This window comes from Rhineura floridana, chromosome 1 (genome assembly GCF_030035675.1).
Source record: "Rhineura floridana isolate rRhiFlo1 chromosome 1, rRhiFlo1.hap2, whole genome shotgun sequence".
Taxonomy (NCBI): domain Eukaryota; kingdom Metazoa; phylum Chordata; class Lepidosauria; order Squamata; family Rhineuridae; genus Rhineura; species Rhineura floridana.
This window is the reverse complement of record NC_084480.1, coordinates 174,672,525-174,692,573: the sequence shown is the minus strand read 5'-3', so window position 1 is coordinate 174,692,573 and position 20,049 is coordinate 174,672,525. Positions and strand designations below refer to the sequence as shown.

At 44.7% G+C, this 20,049-nt stretch overlaps 1 protein-coding gene and 1 pseudogene across 1 annotated transcript in view; one reads left to right on the top strand and one right to left on the bottom strand.

Annotated features, from left to right (window-relative positions):
* CYSTM1 (cysteine rich transmembrane module containing 1) overlaps window positions 1–18,303 on the top strand; it is a 49,953-nt gene extending 31,650 nt beyond the window's left edge. Inside the window, exon 4 of the mRNA XM_061587026.1 lies at window positions 17,742–18,303. Coding sequence (XP_061443010.1) covers window positions 17,742–17,848 — 107 coding nt within the window. The 3' untranslated portion in view covers window positions 17,849–18,303. The remainder of the gene's footprint in view (window positions 1–17,741) is intronic.
* Window positions 2,899–3,017, bottom strand: LOC133375751 (5S ribosomal RNA; annotated as a pseudogene).
* Window positions 18,304–20,049: the final 1,746 nt, after the last annotated feature.

Genomic DNA, 20,049 nt, shown 5'->3' with positions numbered 1-20,049 from the left:
GAAGACGCCTGTGCGTGATTCTGTTTTACGTGGGGAGATCGGCACACCACGATCAACACATAATCTTGACAGAAAAAGGCTTTGATCCAATGGCATGGGTACCACGACGATTGGAAGTCCTTTATCTGCTGCAGCCTTCATCTGCCTTCGCAGCCATTGTAACATACACATTATTATCCTCTGCCTGTTCTACTGTTGAGGACATTCTTGGATCTTTCTTTGTCTGGTTCTTCTCCCTTGACCTTACCGCCAGGGGTGACCCTGCTGGGAGTACATGACTCCCAACGGCATCGCTCACAGGGTTCATTGGAACACGCAAGCCCACTCACCACTACAAGGTGATAGTGTAACAGGAGCAGGTATCCAAAGCAACCCAGGGCTATAATCTTTGAAGGCAGAAAGATACAGGGGGGTTGTGGCCTGTAAGTGCACCCAGACACTACGTAGCAATCGGCTGGGAGGAGACTAAGGCACAGTTTCAGGGCAGTATTGCGATAGAGTGTTAGGTGATGGCGCCTAGTAGTGAGATTGTGAGAGACCTGTGCTCGGGCCAGTGTGAGAGATCCGTTACGAGACCAGACCCTGAGTAGGGGTCTTACAGACAGCCCTTCAAATTAGAGGACTGTCCTCTGTAAAACAGGACACATGGCCACGCTTGGTGTAATTTCAACCAGTGCGACAGCAAGACAATATGAACTCTGGACAATACTGAAGAAAACCAAGTGTCAAATCTCATCATGTCAGTAGGAGTGTCACATAGTAGGTTCAAAAGAAAAGAGATTTTGAAATAGTTTCCTCAAGAGTGAGAATTCTGACAGATGTCAACATTTATAAAGACAAGATAATTCCTGGCCTTCAGACTTGGTTTCTGCAGGGGTTGTGTGCTCCAATAGGCACATATCTGCACGTGCTTGTTGATAGAGGAGCCACTAATCTTTTTTTTTTTAACTTATTTTCTGTTATCTAAGGGGAAACTTTTGACTCCCCATTGAATAAGGTGCCTTGTCTTGCTTGTAGGGATCAGGTTGGTGAGTATAAAGGGTTAGTATTCTGAGCGTTTCCCCCCCAAGATCTTCCTACCATAGATGATCAAAACAGATGTTCAAACCCGTCCTATAATTAGGTTGGCCCATAGAGCTGAAGATTTACTTTTTAGGTTGGCAAATGGCTACTGACAAGTAGCTGGTTTTGTTCCAAGAGCATATTGTCTTGATACCTGTATTGGATAAATGATCCAGCTTCCCATATGCATCTAACATTTCACAATACAAGGGAACATTTTTAAAAATCCATTTCTCTTAGGTTAATCAGTAACTAATTATCCAGTACAGGCAGAAACCAAATGTGTGTACCTAAGATAAAGGCCTCTGCAGTAAGACAAAGGTAAAGTTAAAAAAACCCCACAACCATGCATATTGTTTGCATTGTGTGGACTGGTACTTGGTGTATGTGTCAACGCCCACAGATGATAAAGCAGAGGTCCCTTTGACCTGCAGTTGATTAGATAATGAGCTTGCAAGGTGATGGTGATTCAGATTCTGAAGAACTTCTTTTCTTAAAGATTCCAGGTGGGACATTTTTAACTTTGTACGTTCCTCTGTTCAAGAATATGCCCACTGAGTCCCTAAAAAGTAGTGTTTAAGTGGAGATGTTCATAGGAAGAATCTGCTAGCTTGGTTTTAACTGATCAGAATCAGTAACTGATTCTAGAGTGATGGTATTAAGTTACGGAAATGGCTGAAAGGCTATAGATGGCTATATGGCTTGTGCAGTTTAGTTCTCAGGATTGTCTTGGAGATTATCAAATTCTCACAGTTGGGACAAGAGCATTCTATTTTTCAGAGAAGAATGCCTTCCACTTTTCACCGTGTAACTGCTTGCCCAGATTTGTCTTGGCCCAAAATTGTGCCCAAAGAGAACAATTACTTTACCTTTTATAATAAATAAAAATATTCATGAATATTTATTGTCTCTAGATGATATACAATCACAATAAAACAATTTTTAAAATATAACCATAATGCAGTCAAATTCCGCAATAAAATCGAAAGAGGCACAAGAATAAAAGAATTGCCAATGCAAAGATCACTTAAGACATCACAGTTTAAAACCAACCAACCATCATCAGCCAGGAGAGACTAAAATACTAATATCAGTCACTGAAGATAAGAGTGTTGAATGGGGACCAATTAAAAGCAATGTGAGCTGAAATTCACATTCTGTAAGATTCTACAATCAGTGACGTTATTACAACTGTTGCTTATTATACTAGTAGCTTACCATTAACAACACAAATTTCAGTCAAATCCAAAGTTTTTGTTAGGGTTTTTTCAGCTTCCACATTTCTGCCAGGAGTGGAGTGAGACCACAAAAGTTGACCCAACAAAAAGCTGTTGCCTTTGTGTTTCAGTCTACAGCTTCATAGTCAATGAGCCCCTAAAAAGTAGCATTTAATAAAATTGCTCTTTCATTTTAATCTGTTGCCTCAGGTCCCATTGCATAGCCAGAGTGTTTCAATAGAAGCTGGATCAGGTTCCTACATGTTTGTCCTGTTACAAGTGCTACACACACTCTTTTAGCTGGATTGCCTGCAGCTTCCTGAGCTTTGTTTCCTGATGAAAATATCTAGAACCTAAATAGTTGAAGGAAGGGGCTGACTTCAGACTTGCATTATGACCAGGAATGAGAACTTAGGGGTCATAGTGGATAGCTCGAAGAAGATGTCAACCCAGTGTGCAGCAGCTGTGAAAAAGACAAATTCCATCATAGGAATCGTTTGTTGTTATATGCCTTCATGTTGATTATGATCTATGGCAACCCTATGAATTTTTTGGATATATTCATAGGGTTTTCATGGTAAGAGGTATTCAGAGGTGGTTTTATCATTGCCTTCCTCTAGGCCTACGGCATCCGGTATTCCCAGGCGGTCTCCCATCCAAGTACTAACCAGGCCTGACCCAGCTTAGCTTCCAAGATCAGACGAGATCGGGCGTGTTCAGGGTAGCATGGCTGTAGAGGGATCATTAGGAAAGAAAACAAAACTGCTGATATCATAATGCCATTCTACAAATCTGTGTGCAACCGCATTTGAAATCCTGTGTACAGTTCTGGTCACCTCACCTCTGTTATAGAGTTGGAAATAGGGATGGGGTTCGCTGCCTAGTTCTGATCCGCTTGTATTCCGATAGTCTGTCATTTGATCCCAATCCACCCTTTTTTGTTCCCACTTGCTCTGGCACTTGCCGATTTGATCTGCTCTGTGGTTTTTTTTGGTGATTCAATTTGCTGGTTTCTTTTTTCTGGGACAGGAAAAGATTGCATAACTTAATGTAAATATTTATGTAAACAATCACTGTTCCACATTTTTTTTCAGTGACAGAAAAAAATGCATAATTTTAGCATAAATGCTTACGTGAATGAGCACAGTATTCGACATTTTTTTCATATTTACTTATCAGTGAGGCAGTAATTGCCTTTGAGTCTGTCTCTTGCCTCGAGCTAACTGATGCGCTGCTTAATTATTCCCCTCCCTTTCGCTATTCACTATTCTCGAATTAGTTTGTCAACAGCACTGCAGCAGCATCACCACCCCCACTAGCACCACCTTGTATTATTGTTCTCTCTCTCACACACACACAGAGTAGTACAGATTCAAAAGCCTGGGGGGCGGGGAGAGGCAATCCTGTCCAAGTGTGGCTGTGTACTTTGTATAGTCACTGTGTAAAGGCAGGAGAATGAAAAAAAGCAGGGTATGGGTGGGGCGGGTAGCATGGGTCACTCTCATCATGTTTCCCGCGCAAGAGGATGGAGATTCAGAATGCTCTGAGCTGTCTTGTTTTAAAAACACAAAATTGCAGGATGATTTGACAATTAACATTGAGAACATGTATAGCCTAGAGCAGGCCAGGCAGCCAATATGTTTTGCATTGTATGGCAATAACGCAATTTTTTTGGTAATATATAATGGATAAATGGCAATAATCAGTTATACAGTTACGAATGCAGTAGCTTTGATTACAAAGATAATTATGTAAAATGGGGAGGGTTGAAAAAAAATTCATGTTGATTTTCTTGTCGATTACAGCCGTGGCCTGCCGCAAGAAATCAGTGCAGGTCCAAAAAGATAGCGGACTGATGAATTCAGTCGGAATCCGATACTGAGTCCAATTCAGCGGATATTCTGCCCCATCCCTAGTTGGAAACGGTTCAGAAAAGGACAATCAAAATTATCAAGGGGATGGAGCAACTCCCCTGTGAGGAAAGGAGCAACTCCCCTGTGAGACTACAGTCTCATGTCACTAGAATGCATGGACATCCAATGAAACTGAATGTTAGAAGATTCAGGACAGACAAAAGAAAGTACTTCTTTACACCGCACATAGACTACGGAATTCACTCCTACAAGAGCCTGTGATAACCACCAGCTTGGATCACTTTAAAAGAAGATTAGACAAATTCATGGAGGATAAAGCTAGAGGCAGCTGCTAGCCATGATGGCTGTATTATCCATTGGTGGTTAGAGGCAGTATGCTGAATATCAGTTGCTAGAAACTGAGAATAGGATGCTGGACTAGATGGGGCATTGGCCTGATCCAGTAGGCCCTTGTTATGTTCTTATTGTGTATGGGGCCAAAGTTATGTGTGATATTGGTGTCTTCAGAAATGGCTCTGCTTCAGTTGCATCAAAATGGGTGGGTGGGTGCAATTTACCAAACCAGGAAGGGTGCTCTTTGCCCTCTGCAACTCATCTCCCAGTCAGGCTCACACATTGTGTGAACCTAGATTGGGGGCAGGGAGGGTGGACTACAGCTCTGTCTTCTGTTAAACATGGATTGGGGCAGACTCACATTTAGATTATACGGGTCTGCTGGATTTGCATGTTTTCTGGCTTAAGACACCTTCATCACATTCCCCCAGAACAATGTCTGGGAGAGTTATCAGTACAGTTTTAGAGACAGATACAGCAGTGCTGTCGGTGGGGAATATGCTGACCAGATGTAAAAAGATGAGCTGAACAGTGCTAGGAGCATGAAATCCTTGCCCTTTCATGGAGTGGGGAGCCTAGCTGCAGAGGAGAGTACCATGCCTTAGCCACTGCTAATGGTGTGCTATAAATCTCAACAGCACTTTGAACTGTCCCCCTCCCGTGGATTTGGGAATAAAAATTCAACTGAAGCAACCCATATTGTGGGTTGGAGTCATTATGTAAAAATGCTTCTGCATTGCACCATCTTGTCCACTGTGGGGTTCCAGTAACAGCTGTAACACAGGCTGTACTCCTTGCTGTGATGCTGCTGCCCATACATCTTCGTGGCTTATGTCATACTGCTTGGGCAAGTGTTCTTGCGTGGGCTTGGTTGCCTTTTGAGTCTGTTTTTTTTTTAAGTCCATACAGTCCAGGAATATGCTGGAAGGAAGGCACTTTTTAAACCAGATTCTTCAAAAATGTCAGTGATGGACATAAAAAGCGGCAGTCCCTGCTTGCTGAATCCTCTCCCCGACTAGTGGCCCATCTGCCCTGCATGGGACTGGGAAGGCTTCAGAGCCTAGGTGGACTTGGTTTGGAAAACCTGGGTTTAATGATTTCTCATTGAGTGGCCTCCTTCTCTTACAAAATTCAGCAAAGATCCGATTCGCATTTTGCTTGTGGGCTCTGTGGCTTTGTCAGGCTCCCAAAATGATGCTTGCTTCATTGTCTCTGCCTGCCAGCAGCAAAGCCACCAGCCCTTTTTCTTGGTGTCATATGGCGTGTAAGTTCATCCTATGGTACTTCTGTCCCCTTCCCTGTCACCCTGATTAAGCAGTCTTGAAGACTCCAAGTGCATAGTTGAGTGGGTGGGATGTTGTGTTTGAAGATCTCTTGTCTGCATAGGTGAGCCAAATTTTTTAAAAGGGGGAGAACAAGTAGGGACGTCAGGCAAGAACTTTTGCACGTGAACCAAGGGGACAGTAGAGGCTCTGACAGTTGGAGAATATGATTGCAAATGGACATTTTGATCTCTGCAAAGAAGAAGCTTTCCTTTTCAGACTGTAGTCAAGTTATTTTGGAGTATGCAAGTGGAGGTCATGTTACAATGCTGTTGGCATAGGCTCACATTACACTTGCTACCAGCTTTAGGGGCTCTGCCACTCACATGCACACTCTGCATTTTTATTTCAGAGGTACACAAATGTAAACTTTCTGACAGGCTTTGACGCAGAATCAGAAGTTGTTGGGAATGTGCCTTGTAGATTTATTAACCGCTGTTGGCCTGCGAAGTCTGTGCTCTTAAGTCTTGATATTCTACACTGTAACAATTTATTAGTGCATTTGCTGGATGCTATTATTATTTTATTGGTGTGGTAAAATTATTTTTTGGAATATGTGTCATGATCACACATTTTAATTGTGGATGCTTATTTTAAAATTTTAGTGGAATTGTTGTATTGTGTAATTTAATTATGTGAGTATACATTTTTTGAAATTGGTTGTATGTCTGTAAACGACTTAGAAACCATAAATAATGATAATAATAGAGGAGGTACCCCTGTAAAAGTGATTTTAGGCAGGGAGAGAGATGACATAGTGCACTTGGACTTTCAAAAAGCTTTTAGCAAGGTACCTCACCAAAGACTACCGAGCAAGCATAGCAGTTACGGAATAAGAGGGGAGGTCCTCTTGCGGATCAGGAACTGGCTAGGTGGGGGTGACTGAGGCAGCCTGCTTCTGAATACCAGTGGCTGGAAACCGCAGGCGAGTGTTCTTGCACTTGGGCCCTGCTGGCAGGCTTCCCATGGGCATCTGGGTGGGCTTGGCCAAAGTGAGGAGACTGGACTGGGTGGGCCCCTGGTCTCATCCAGCAGGCTCTTCTTATGTTCTTTCCTCTTCTCCCAGGCATTTTAGCATGTGATTTTAAATTGTTTAAAATGTTTAAATGGTTTTTAAAAGATGTGTTTTAAATTTGTATATTTGTTCTTAATGTTTTTAGGTACCGTAAACCGCCCAGAGAGCTTCGGCTATGGGGCGGTATATAAATATAATAAATAAATAAATAAATAAAATAATTGGGGGCATGGGAAATCAGACATTTAATGCCTCGTCCTCCTTCCTCGCTTTCCCTCAGCCACTGTATCCTAGTTGTTCTGCCAACTTTCCACCTGCTGGAGCTGTTCTTAAATGGGGGTTGGCCCATAATGAGATCTTGCTCATCTGTATTTTAATTCATGACTACCCCATCCGAGTGGGGTGGTCCATCTTCCTCCCCAGGATCTCTTGCCTGCTTTGGAGTGTGCGTAGCTTGTGTTTGGATATTTGTGACAGGTATTCCCCTGCTGCTTAGTGGTCTCACTGCCGGACCTGAAGAGATAGTCTCAGGTTTTGTGTTGCAGACTTCGGCCGTAATGGTTCTAGAAGACCTTAACATCCTCAAAAGGCGACTAATAAATATAATTAGCAACAACAACATATAGGTAGGGACTGCCTTGGCTGGAGTGACTCAAGACTTTCCAGTCCTTGTGTGGGGGTCCTTGTGTAGAAATTAGGACAAGGAAGGTACAGGGGAGAGGACAGGTACACAGATATTGTGCTGGGTTGACTGGAGTGTGTATGGATACATGGATGTGTGGATGTGCGACTGAGATGTAATTTTTAATTATATTGATTTTAACTGTATTTTATTTTGTTTTATTTTTGTTATTTATCACTTGGGGGTGGGTTTATGGTCTATTATTGTTTTAGACTGGGTGGCCTGTTGATTGGCGGACAGGGATAGAGTATGTGCAAGTCAGGAGGGGATGTGACAGGGGAGGTGAGGGGCCAAGTCATTGAAAGACTGGGCGGCAGGCGCTGGAAAGGTGCTGTAGGCAGACCATGCCAGCATAGGGGAACAGGGGGTAGATGCATTATACCCATCCCCTGTTCCGGGTCTGCCCAAAACCAGATGATAACTGGGGGACGCAAGGTTCCTATCGACCTTCGTCTGCTGTTGTGCAATGCCAGGTCTGTGGTACAAAAAACTTCACTCATCCACGACATGATCTTGGATGGGTGTGCAGACCTGGCATGTATTACGGAGACTTGGCTGGATGAGGCCTCTGCACCCATTCTCGAGGCCATGTGTCCGCCGGGTTTCCGCTGCGCACAGCAGCCGAGGGTGGGCAGGCGGGGAGGGGGTGTGGCAGTCATTTACCGGGAGTCCTTGGTTTTTGCCAGATCTCCTCTCCATAGGACCAAGTTTGTTGACTGCATGTACTGGAGGTTGGGCCCGAAGGGCAGTTTAGGGATCCTGCTGGTGTACCGCCCACCCCGCTGCACAGCAGACTCCCTGGCCGAGGTGCTGGAGGTGGTCTCAGCTGTACGGGCGTTGTCCCCAGAATTGTTAGTGCTGGGTGACTTCAACGTGCATGCCGGGACCACTCTCACTGGAGCCCCTCGGGATTTCCTGGAAACCATGGCTTCCTGGGAACTGCACCTTAGTAATACTGGGCCCACCCATGTAGCCGGTCATGCTCTCGACCTTGTGTTTGTCCTGGGAGAGGAGAAAAGTGCTCTGAAGTTGGGAGTGGTTCTTTCCACTCCTGTGTCATGGTCAGATCACCATCTGGTAAACATGGACTTCATGCTGCCACACCCTCTCCGCAGGGGTGATGGACCTATTAGAATGGTCCGCCCCAGGCGCCTGATGGATCCTGATGGATTCCTGACTGCGCTAGGGGAACTGGAACCTGCTGAAGGTTGCCCGGTTGAAACCCTGGTGATGGAGTGGAATGGAAAGATCACCGGTGCGTTAGACCGGGTGGCTCCGAAACGTCCTCTCCCCCTGAATAGAACTCAGTTAGCACCGTGGTATACACCACGGCTGCATATTCTGAGACAGGAGGTGAGACGACTAGAACGCCGGTGGCGGAAATCCTGCTCCGAAGGTGTCCGGATACAAGTTAGAGCAGCAGTAACTGCCTACCAAGTGGCAATAAGGACAGAAAAGAAGGCTTTCTTTACTGCCTCTATTGCGTCTGCAGAGTGCTGTCCCAGGAGGTTGTTCCAAGTGGTCCGAAGCCTGGTCGGTCCAGTTGCTCAGGAACCCTTGGAACAGTCAAAAGCCTCCTGTGACACTTTGGCTAAGCACTTTGCTGATAAAATCGGACACATACGGAGCTCGATCCCGTGCGCCGTGGATACAGTGAATGAATCGGAGTTGACCGGTTGCATGCCGGTATGCTGGGATCATTTTCAGCCTCTCTCTTCTGAGGATGTGGACAAGGTGCTTTCGACTGTAAGGCCTACCACCTGTCTAACTGACCCTTGCCCATCGTGGCTCATCATGAGATGCAGAGAGAAGTTGGGTGAGGGGATCAAGGCGGTGGTAAACGCATCCTTGAAAGAGGGTGTGATGCCATCAGCCCTCAAGGAGGCAATTGTAAAGCCCATCTTAAAGAAGCCCTCCTTGGATCCCCAAGTTTTTAATAACTTTCGCCCAATTTCGAATTTACCATTCTTGGGCAAGGTCATTGAGCGAGTGGTGGCCAATCAGTTGTCGACACACTTGGATGAAACGGATTACTTAGATCCATACCAATCGGGCTTCAGGACTGGTCACGGAACTGAAACAGCCTTGGTCGCTCTGGTAGATGATATGAGGAGGGCATTAGATAGGGGAGAATTTACCTTCCTTGTCCTCCTCGATCTCTCAGCGGCTTTTGATACTGTCGACCACAGTATCCTTTTATATCGCCTAGAGGGATTGGGAATAGGAGGCACTGTATTACAGTGGTTCCGCTCCTTTCTCTCTGATAGGTACCAACAGGTGGCATTGGGGGAGGAGGTTTCAGACCCTTGGCCTCTCAATTGTGGTGTGCCACAGGGCTCTATCCTCTCTCCCATGCTATTTAACATCTATATGAAGCCGCTGGGGGCAATCATCAGGAGATTTGGGCTGCAGTGTCACCAATATGCGGATGACACTCAGCTCTATCTCTCATTTAAATCTTCACCAGAGTTGGCTGTGGAGACCGTGTCCAAGTGCCTGGAGTCCGTGAGTGAATGGATGGGAAGGAATAGGCTGAAACTGAACCCCGACAAGACCGAGGTACTGCTCGTGGGGGACAAGAGAAGGTTGGGAACCGTTGACCTGAAGTTCAATGGGGTGAGTTTACCCCTAAAGGACCAGGTCTGCAGCCTCGGGGTTGTACTTGATTCCAAGCTGTCCATGGAGGCTCAGATTTCGGCTGTGAGCCGGGCAGCTTGGTACCAACTACACATACGTAGGCTGCAACCCTACCTTCCTGTTCATCAGCTCCCACTGGTAGTACATGCCCTGGTCACCTCTCGATTAGATTACTGTAATGCGCTCTATGTGGGGTTACCCTTGAAAACAGTCTGGAAACTACAACTTATTCAAAATGTGGCAGCTCGATTACTCACAAACAGTCGTCGCTGGGACCACATCACGCCAATGTTGTTTGACCTACACTGGCTTTCGGTTGTTTTCCGGGCCCAATTCAAGGTGTTGGTTTTAACCTTTAAATCCCTACACGGTCTCGGCCCAGTTTATCTAAAGGAGCGCCTACAACGCCACCAATCATGCCGCCTGACAAGATCGGCCACACAAGGCCTTCTCTCAGTCCCGCCAACCAAAGCAGCTAGGTTGGCGGGCACTAGAGAGAGGGCCTTTTCAGTGGCGGCCCCCACCCTCTGGAACTCCCTCCCACAAGATCTTCGGCACATCTCTTCCCTGAATATGTTCCGCAAGGCCTTAAAGACCTGGCTTTTTCAGCAGGCTTTCGGGACTTCTGGGGAGGCTTAATATTCTTCTGTTTTAAATGCCTCCTATTATGTATTGTTTGCTCTTATAATTTATATATTTCACTGTATTTTTGTATTGTATTCTGCCATATTTATTGTATGTACGTCGCCTAGAGTGGCCACTGGCCAGATAGGCGACACATAAATTAAATTTATTATTATTATTATTATTGGGGACACCTTTTCTGTATGACATTTTGTGGCTCTTGTATTGTGTTTCATATTAAAGACGGTACTTCTTAAATGTTAAGAATTAAGAAAAAACTGCTCCCTCGACATAATAGTTACTGTCGTCCCCTCCCCCCCCCATCTCACCTCATGGGGCAAATAGCAGGTTCAGGAGTAGTGATTTAGATTGGGAATCCTGATTAAATCTCTCTGCCCCTGGGGAATTTTGGATTAAGAAAAAAATCCCTGGAAATCCAGTAATGGATTTCCCACCACCCTCCCTAGTTTGGCCCGCTTATGCTTGGCTGCCATAAACCTTTGACTTTCAGATCATAAACTGATACTGCCTGCTTGAAAGGTGAGAGAAATTGTATTTGAATCTTGTTGAATGTTGCTTGAAGTGGTAGGTTGCATTAGTCAGAGCTCAGTGTCTGTGCAAACACCATCACAACAGACCATTTGGAAAAACAGAGTCAGCGGGAATTGCGAGTTTTCTACTTCCCTCAGCTGAGGCATCTTGCAAAATGCTCCCGTTTGAAATGGACCCAGCTAGTTCTATAATGAGCAGTTTTACTGCTACTTGTATCTAGAAATCAGTCAGCTACCCCACCTCAGAGCAAAGTTCTAAGCTGTTATTCTCTACCTGCATGTTTGCATCTCTTAAATGCCTCCCCACTCCCTGTGTGCGCTACTTTACAAAGTTCAAAATGCTGCAGACCCACCCAATGTCCTTTTTTTTCAATCTGGAATGCTTCCTTATTTATATCTAAGTCAAGTTGTGTCTAATTGTGGAACTAGTTGGAGGTCACATTCGGAGGCTATTTTTAACTTTCTTCCCCCCTCCCACCCCAAGGGCCAAGAGACTGCAAGGATGTCCTAGATGTCTCTGCTTTCACTGGGAACACGCTGGGCAGAGGACCCTTTAAAGGAACATAGCCCCAAACACTGCATGGAATTGTAATTTTAATTTAATTGATTGCAATAGACTGCTTCTTTCAAGCCTGATTTGTTTTTTTTGTGGGGGAGCCCTGTGGACCCCAGGGAAGGCCTTTGCAGCTGAATGTGTGACCACAAGCACCATGTTGGCAACCCTTGTTCTCTGTGCTTCTCCCCATGTTGTGGCTCTGCTGGCACCAATCTCCTGGTTCAGCTTGAATGCCAAACGTGGGTGATAATGATGGGATCTCCCAGCATATCTTGTGCTTAGAAAGTTGCGGGGAGAGGGTGGTTGTGGCACGGAGGGAGCAAACTTAACATGCACACACCAGTTCTCCAGTTTAATTGGCCTTTGTGGTGGATACTGTTTGTCCTCCCACGGCTAGTAGCACCTTCAGAGTGATTGTAAATTGGGGAACTGGCACAGGGCAAAGGGTTAATAGGTCATCTCCTAGAACCTCTCATGTAAATGATGGCCTCTTCGTGGTTGCAGTGAAGCAAATAAAAATACATTGGGATCATAGACCTTCCATGCGCCTCAGATTTACGTGAACTATTTTCAGGAACCATGAAGTCTTAACAGGTGTGCAATATGGGTTGAGGATTTTACCTTAAGAAGTTGGGAGGGATGATATCTTGTCCTTCTTCCGCTTGATGAAGAAAATGGCCGTTCTATGCATGTGGGTCTGTTTCTCATAGCTTGCTTTCATTGACAGGTTATTCCAAATTGAGTTATTCCAAAGAGGGTGGGTTATTTTATTTAATATTTACATCCCACAATGTTCAGGATGGCTTGCAACATGTTACACAACAACCCAAAAAGTCATCCCAAGTCTGCAAAACTGCAAAAGGAGGGTAATTATGGCGCTCTCTTTGCTGTGGCCAGTGAATGAGGCAATAACATGTCTTTGAAGTTTTACTATTGTTTGAGCTTCAAAAGGTATGAAGAAGCCGAGCAGTCACTGAGAATACTTGTTCAGTTACCTTGTGTATGCTAATCAATGGCAGGAAGCCAAAAAACCCATTCAAAACCAAGGTTGAGGGAACGGAGGGTGGAGCTTGAGTCTTTCTTTTGGTCTGCAACCCTTGCAGTCATTGAGAAATATTAGGAAGAACTTCCAACTGTGAGGAACTAAATAGCAATAAAGATGAAAGAAACAAGGAGCGAGTGAGGAAAAGAATCAAGCAGAGGCTGGATACTTTCCTTTTCTTTGAGGGGGTTCCTATTTCATGCTAGCAGTTTAAATGGTACCACTTGCATTTCTAGTTTAAAACACCTCGGCCAAGCATGTCAAAGCCTGCTGAAACAAACATTTTTAACTAGGTGGAAGAAGGCTCTGAGAGGGGTGGTCAGCCAAGCCTCCCTTGCTGAAGGGTTCAATAGCCTCAGGGTAACCGCAGAGGAAGTCCATGCTCCACTCAGTCACACCTTGTTGGAAGCAGAGAAGAGCCTTCCCTGCATATCCTAATGATCTGGAAGGCTCAATATGAGGTGGTGGTCCTTTTTAGGTCATTTGGGCCCAAGCCATGTAGGGATTTAAAGGTCATCACTAGCACTTTGAATTGTGTCTAGGGATTAACTGGAAGTCAGTGTAGCTGTTGCAGTATGGGCATTACATGCTCCTTGGGACGAGCAGCCATTGGCACGCTTGCAGCTGCATTCCGGGCCAGTGGAAGATTCCAGTGACTCTTCAAAGGCAATGCACGCTGCATCAATCCAGTCTGGATGTCACTAGGGCTGCGTACACACCATACATTTAAAGCACATTCAAAACACACACCCTAAACCTGTCGTTTACCCCTCACTGAGCTCAATCCCCAGCACTTTTAACAAACTACAGTTCATAGGATTCTTGTAGGTAGTGTGTGCGTGCTCTAAGTTGTATGGTGTGTACTCAGTCCAAGAGTTAGGAACTCCCAAGGAGCTAAAATACACAAAGGGCACAAACCTAGTGTGCCTGGGAGGATGTGCCTGGGGGCCATAGAGTTTTTTGTATATCTTCCCTGCTGTTGTGTTTCATGTTGAGCCTCTAAGGTGCTTCTGCTGTCTTTGTATATTAGTTCAGAGCAAGGCAAGCAGGCAGGCAAGCATCATCTTTCTCTAATAAAGAAGCAGTTACTACAGCACTGGGACTCACAGACAAAACAATCTCTGTGGACGGAGAGAAAGATCCACAGCTGCTGCAGGAAGCCCTCCCCCAATGCAGGCCTCCTTGGTGTGGTCACAGAAACCCGGTGCCCTGGCAGTAGGAGGGGAAAAGAGGAGCGTTGGGATGGATTCAAGGAAACTTTGCATCCAAAGTCCTCTTGTTCCCTGACACTCCCCCAGTTCAACTGGATTTGTTAATGCCCTGGGGGAGTTCCCAGTAGATAGAGCAGCTGACTCTGTTGTTTGCAATGTACTTTGTGGGTAAAGTTGCTCGCAATCTTACTACATCTGCTGTAGCCCCCGTTGAGGTGTCTAGTGTGACAACTGCTGAAACATCTGGGGATCAGTTTCAGTTTATGCGGCCTGATGACATGGACAAGGTGCTGGTGATGATGCAGCCAGCAACATGTCCTCTTGACCCTTGCCCTTCTTGGCTCATTAAAGCTTGCCGAAGGGGATATGACCGAGTGGATCCAGGGTGTGGTCAATATGTCTTTGTGGGATGGAATGGTTCCAGCCACCGTGAAAGAGGCAGTGATCCGATTGCTCCTGAAAAAGCCCACCCTGGACCCATTGGTTTGTGACACGTACTGCCCAGTCGCAAATGCGAAGGTGATCGAGAGGGTTGTGGCGCAGCAATTGCAAGTACTCTTGGATGAAACAGATTATCTTGACCCATTCCAGTCTGGGTTCAGGCCTGATTATGGGACTGAATTGGCCTTGGTCGCCCTGATGGATGACCTTTATCAGGAGAAGGACAGCAGGAGTTTGACTCTGTTATTCTTCCGTGATCTCGATGTCTTTTGATGCCATTGACCATGGTATCCTTCTGAACCAACTTAGTGAGATAGGTATCAGAGGCACTGTTTTACAGTGATTCTGATCCTACCTCCAGGGTCATTTTCAGAGAATAGCATTGGGCAATTGACTTTCGGCCCCTTGGCAGTTGTGTTGTGGGGTGCCGCAGGGTACCATCTTGTCCCCAATGCTGTTTAACATCTATATGAAGCCCTTGGGAGTGGTCATCAAGAGATTTGGGGCGAGGTGTTGTATTTCTCTGTAAAATCTGAACTGGGAGAGGCCGTGCAAGCCCTGGACTGCTGCCTGGACTCAGTGGTGGGTTGGATGAGGGCCAATAAACGTGAGTCTGAATCATAGCAAGACGGAGGCGCTGTGGGTTGGTGGTTCCCAAGTTTGGATAATTGGTCAATTGCCTGCTTTGGGTGGGGTTGTACTCCCTCTGAAAGAGCAGGGTCATCATCTGGGGTGCTCCTGAATCCATCCTTGTCACTAGAGGCCCAGATGACCTGTGGCTAGAAGTGCCTTTTACCAGCTTTGGCTGGTAAGACCACTGCAGCCATTTCTGGACCGGGATAGCCTGACCACTGTTGTCCATGCACTGGTAATCTCCAGGCTGGGTTACTGTAATGTGCTTGAGGTTGGTTTGGAAGATGCAGTTGGTGCAAAATGCAGCAACACGACTGCTCAGTGGAGCTTGGTATTGCCAGCATGTCACCCTGCTGCTGAAAAAATTGCACTGGCTGCCCATTATTTATTTATTAGATTTATATCCTGCTCTTCCTCCCAGTAGGAGCCCAGGGCGATAGCCCATTAGCTACCAGGCAAACTGCAAGGTTCTGGTTTTGGTGTACAAAGCCCTATACAGCTTGGGACCAGGACACCTGAAAGATTGTCTTACCCCTTATATACCCAGTCAATCACTGCGCTCTGCAGCTGAGGGCCTCCTGCAGATACTATGTTATCAGGAGGTCCGTTCCGCACAACATAGGAAGTGGAGCTTTAGTGTTGTGGCACCTACCCTTTGGAATTCCCTCCCCTTAAATATTAGACAGGCATAATCTGTGTTACCTTTTTGGCACCTACTAAGACCTTCCTCATTCAACAAGCCTTTTAAGTTGAGACCTTATCCCAGTCTGCATCTGTGATGGAATTGCTTTTTAAGATGTTTTTAAAGCTTTTTTTTAAAAAAGGTGTTTTTAAAGATGTTTTGTTTAAGTGTATTTTAAAGTCTGTTTTTAAGATTTTTTAGAGTGGTTTTTTTGTGTTCTGTTTGCCACCCTGGGCTCCTTCTGGAAGGATGGGATATATATTTAATAAATAAATAAATGGGTGGATAGAGCCTGCCAGCCCATGGGAAAAGGGGGAGGATGCTGTCCATCTTCTATTCTGTTGGCATGAGGCTGGCAGGGCTTTGGGTATAAAATTCCTTCATTCCGTAACCGAGATGCCATCTCTGGAAAGGCCCTTTCCCTAGTAGGCACCCATCTTGCCTCTGAAGATCTTAAGATCTGGCTAAGTATATGGGGGGGGAAGTATATATGGAGGGGGGAGAGTTGATCCTTCAGGTAACCTGGTCCCCAAGCCTTTTAGGGCTTTAAAGGTTAACCTGGCATGCGTCTCAGGTGTGTGTTACACACCACAGAACAGGGGATAAGGAGGAAATAACTTCTCACAGGTGGGAGAGGAGAGAGTGGATATTCTTACACATGCACACGGAGCAGAATGAGGAAAGTCCTCCAGTAACTCTAAGGTGTCAGTGCAGGGCCAAGAAGCAATGGGGGTGTCAAGAGTAGCACTACTGTAGGGCCAGCTAATGCTGGAGTCTAGCAAAACAATGTCTTCTCTGTGTGTATGCAAACACAAATGGCATTTGCTACATTCACTTCATTCATTCAGGCTAGCAGGAGAGAAAGGAAGGTCCAGATAGATTTCAAGACAAACCTGCTTGGTTAGTTTCAGTCTGCCTTGGTCCAGGCATTTGCTGAATTTAGGAAGGCCATAGAGGCACAAAGGCAGAAATGTTTTTTTGAGGGGGGGGCTATCCTTAGGGGTGTTCTGAGAATAGGATCCCAGGCCAACACAGAGTAGTAAAAATCTACTTACATACAGGTAAGTGTTCTGTTTTAAAAATACTTTTAAGACTTACTAGTTTTAATGATACTGTTTTTAAAAGTACCCAAGTGCATATCAGTCATTCCAGTATCTTTTGCTTTCATTGGTCAGAATTCTGGAAGGCAGGAGCAGGGTTATTTCCTGCTAATTAATTGGATAGGATACTGCATTTCTACATTAGTAAAAGAGCGAGATACTTAATTTATTTTTAAAAGTTTCAGGGAGACAGGTGAAAACAACCTTGGCAAGGGGCAAGTTCCCTGTGGCTAGAGCCACCTCATAACCCTAACATTGGCAAATTAAAGTTTGGATTTTTATTTATAAAAGATTATTTGTGGCTCAGGAGTCATTGCACTTCTCAAAAGTTATATGGCCTAGCATGTTCTTTAAATATTCAGGGCAGGTGAACTTGGAAAAACTTAAACTTAAAATTTTTAAACAGGTTTAAGCTGCCTTTTAAGGGCAAAATCATTTTCAAAACTTTCTTATTTACAAAGCAGTCAATGCTTAATCCTCGAGTTCATAAATATGTGTGTGTGGGAAGTCTAGGCCTCTCTGTGTATATATTGTCACCGTTTTGAACTATATACAACATGCTGAATTCATGTTGGGTGAAAGTGAGCTATCTGGCTGCCAAAGCATGACGAGGCTGTTGAAAGTCCTTTGGCCATGGGAAAGCAGTTATGGAAATGAAGTCCAAATTGAGGTCCACAGGCCTGTTCTTGCATCATGAGTGCTTGTGAGAGATCACAGCTCCGTGCAGCTCTTTTGACATGTGTTTTCTCTTCTTCCCAGTGTATGTTGTGGAAGAGCGGCGAAGGGATAATTCGGGTGAAAGTACCTGCCTGACGGCATGTTGGACTGCACTGTGCTGCTGCTGCCTTTGGGACATGCTGACCTGAGTGCCCTGAGAAGCTGAGCTCCCAATACCTGTAACTTGGAGTGCTATGCATTCTTCTTCTTCTCTTCCTCCTCCTCTTCCTCTGATCTTCTCCCACCTCGACAGCTTTTTAGTACTGTTATAAAAGATCTGCTTTGCACAGGCGACAGTAACACTTGTCTGCCATAGAGATAGCACCATGATGTTGGTTGTGCACTTTTTAGTTTTAGTGGAGGAAAACCTCCCCCACCCCACCTCTTTATAGCATCATTTCTACAACTTTGTGGTTGTTCTTTAAAGAATGTGCGGAATATTTTTTTGGCAAAAAAGGCTTTTACTACAAATTATGTATTTATAATTTTTACCATTCTTAGAAATGGAATAATATGCAATAATTTAAGCCAATCATTGTTTGTTTTCTTACTTGCTTCCACTTCTGTTAATAAACTTGGCTCAATAAAGATTTGGGTCCAGTAATATGAAGGGTATGGATCAGTTTTTGTTACTTATTCTGTGCGTCTAGGATACCCAAAGGTAGCAGTGCTAAATACTTGCTGTTGGTTCTCCGAAAGTTCTCTGTTTTCCTAAATCGTAAATGTTGTGTCTGTCAGGCTGTAGATCTTGCAGGTTGATGTCTTCAATACAGAGTTCAGATGATCTGTATCAGAGTATTTAATGTTCAGCTCTGAATAAAACTATCTTGTATCTAAGCCCACAAAAATTACTAGCCTGCAGTGGGCAAGAAAGGGAGAGATGAGAGCTCATTTCCTATTGTACTGCAATGCTTGGCAAGGAAGAGAGGCTTCCCTCCTCCATAGATGCTGGGCCCATTGACTCACCTGTATGCAGTTCCTTGCCAATTATGACTATCAAACAGGCGCTTAAATACAAGGCTGTATTAAAGTTCCATGAGTATATTATGCCTACATTTTAAAAAAAGGTTTTTAAATAATGTAGTTGCTATTTTGCATAGAAAGATGTGCTTTTGAAATCCTATCGTACATGGTCTTAATAGTTGGATATGAAGCTAATATTTTTCAAAAACTGTCACGCAGCAGATAATTCAGCATCTAAATTAATTTAGCCTAGTAGGACTCAAGCTGAACTAGATGGCTTTGTCGTTTTGCTCAATATATGCTCTCATGTTGCGCAAGAATCTTTCAGTGAATACTTGGTACATTTGACAAAGTGGCTATAGGTGTAGCCTAGTATTTTTAGGGAAGGAGGAGGAATTAGAACTATCCACTATTACAAATTCTTGGAATGGAGTCCGTTTTATCTGCTTCATGCTTATATTCATTTTAAGCTGCTTTGTGAATCATGTAGCATGGAATGGTAGAATATGAAAATTTTAAATAAACATCCGGTGAACTTTCTGCTGAGAAGAGCAGCTAGAGGATAGAGGACAGTTAGGTTGGCTATAGACAATGAGGTCTATGGCTATTGGGGCTTGTAGTGTTCTGGACTGGTGGTACTGGCATTGCTTGCCCAGGTGTGTGAGTAGTTGATTGCTACCTGCTGCATTTGCACCTTTTTAAAAACAGCCCTTCACTTCACAACATCATTCTCCCAAAGAAAACGAGGCTGCAAAAAGTCCCTCACACTTAGCAAAGGAGGTATAAAATCTAACTTGGTGCAAATGCATGTGTAGTACTTGTAATAAAACTTTCTCTAACAAAAAGATTAATACACCCCCATCTCTCTCAGAGTGAGAGCACACGTAGTGTCAGCCTGCAGCTCCCTCTAGGTTCTAAGTATGGACATATTTTTGTATTTTTTAAATTTCCACTTTAGTAGATGTGGCCACCTTAAAACAAGCGTGCTTTTTTCAGAAGCACAAAGGTGGGGTCTTTACCCTTTCAGGAAGCAAATGGAAAATATCTGAGCAATTCTGGAGTCTCTCGGTCAACTTTTCAAAAGATGTAGGTTTTCCAAAATTGGAAAAGGGGCTGATACAACAAAATAACGCCCAGTTTAGCTATCCTCGAACAGGGTAGTATATACAAAACAAGGCAACTTAGGGTGTTGTTACTCTGAGGTGTTAAACTGTCAGGTGATTGCACTGCCATTAGAAAAACCTGCACAGGAGCAATTTAAAGTTCCCGATTGTTCCTTAATCACCAGATTTCCACTTGCTCCACACTTGACATCACATGTATCATCAGGTGTGGGGCTAGTAGTTGTGGTTTGGGGAAAACTGCCTGCTGGACCAAATTGGGACCC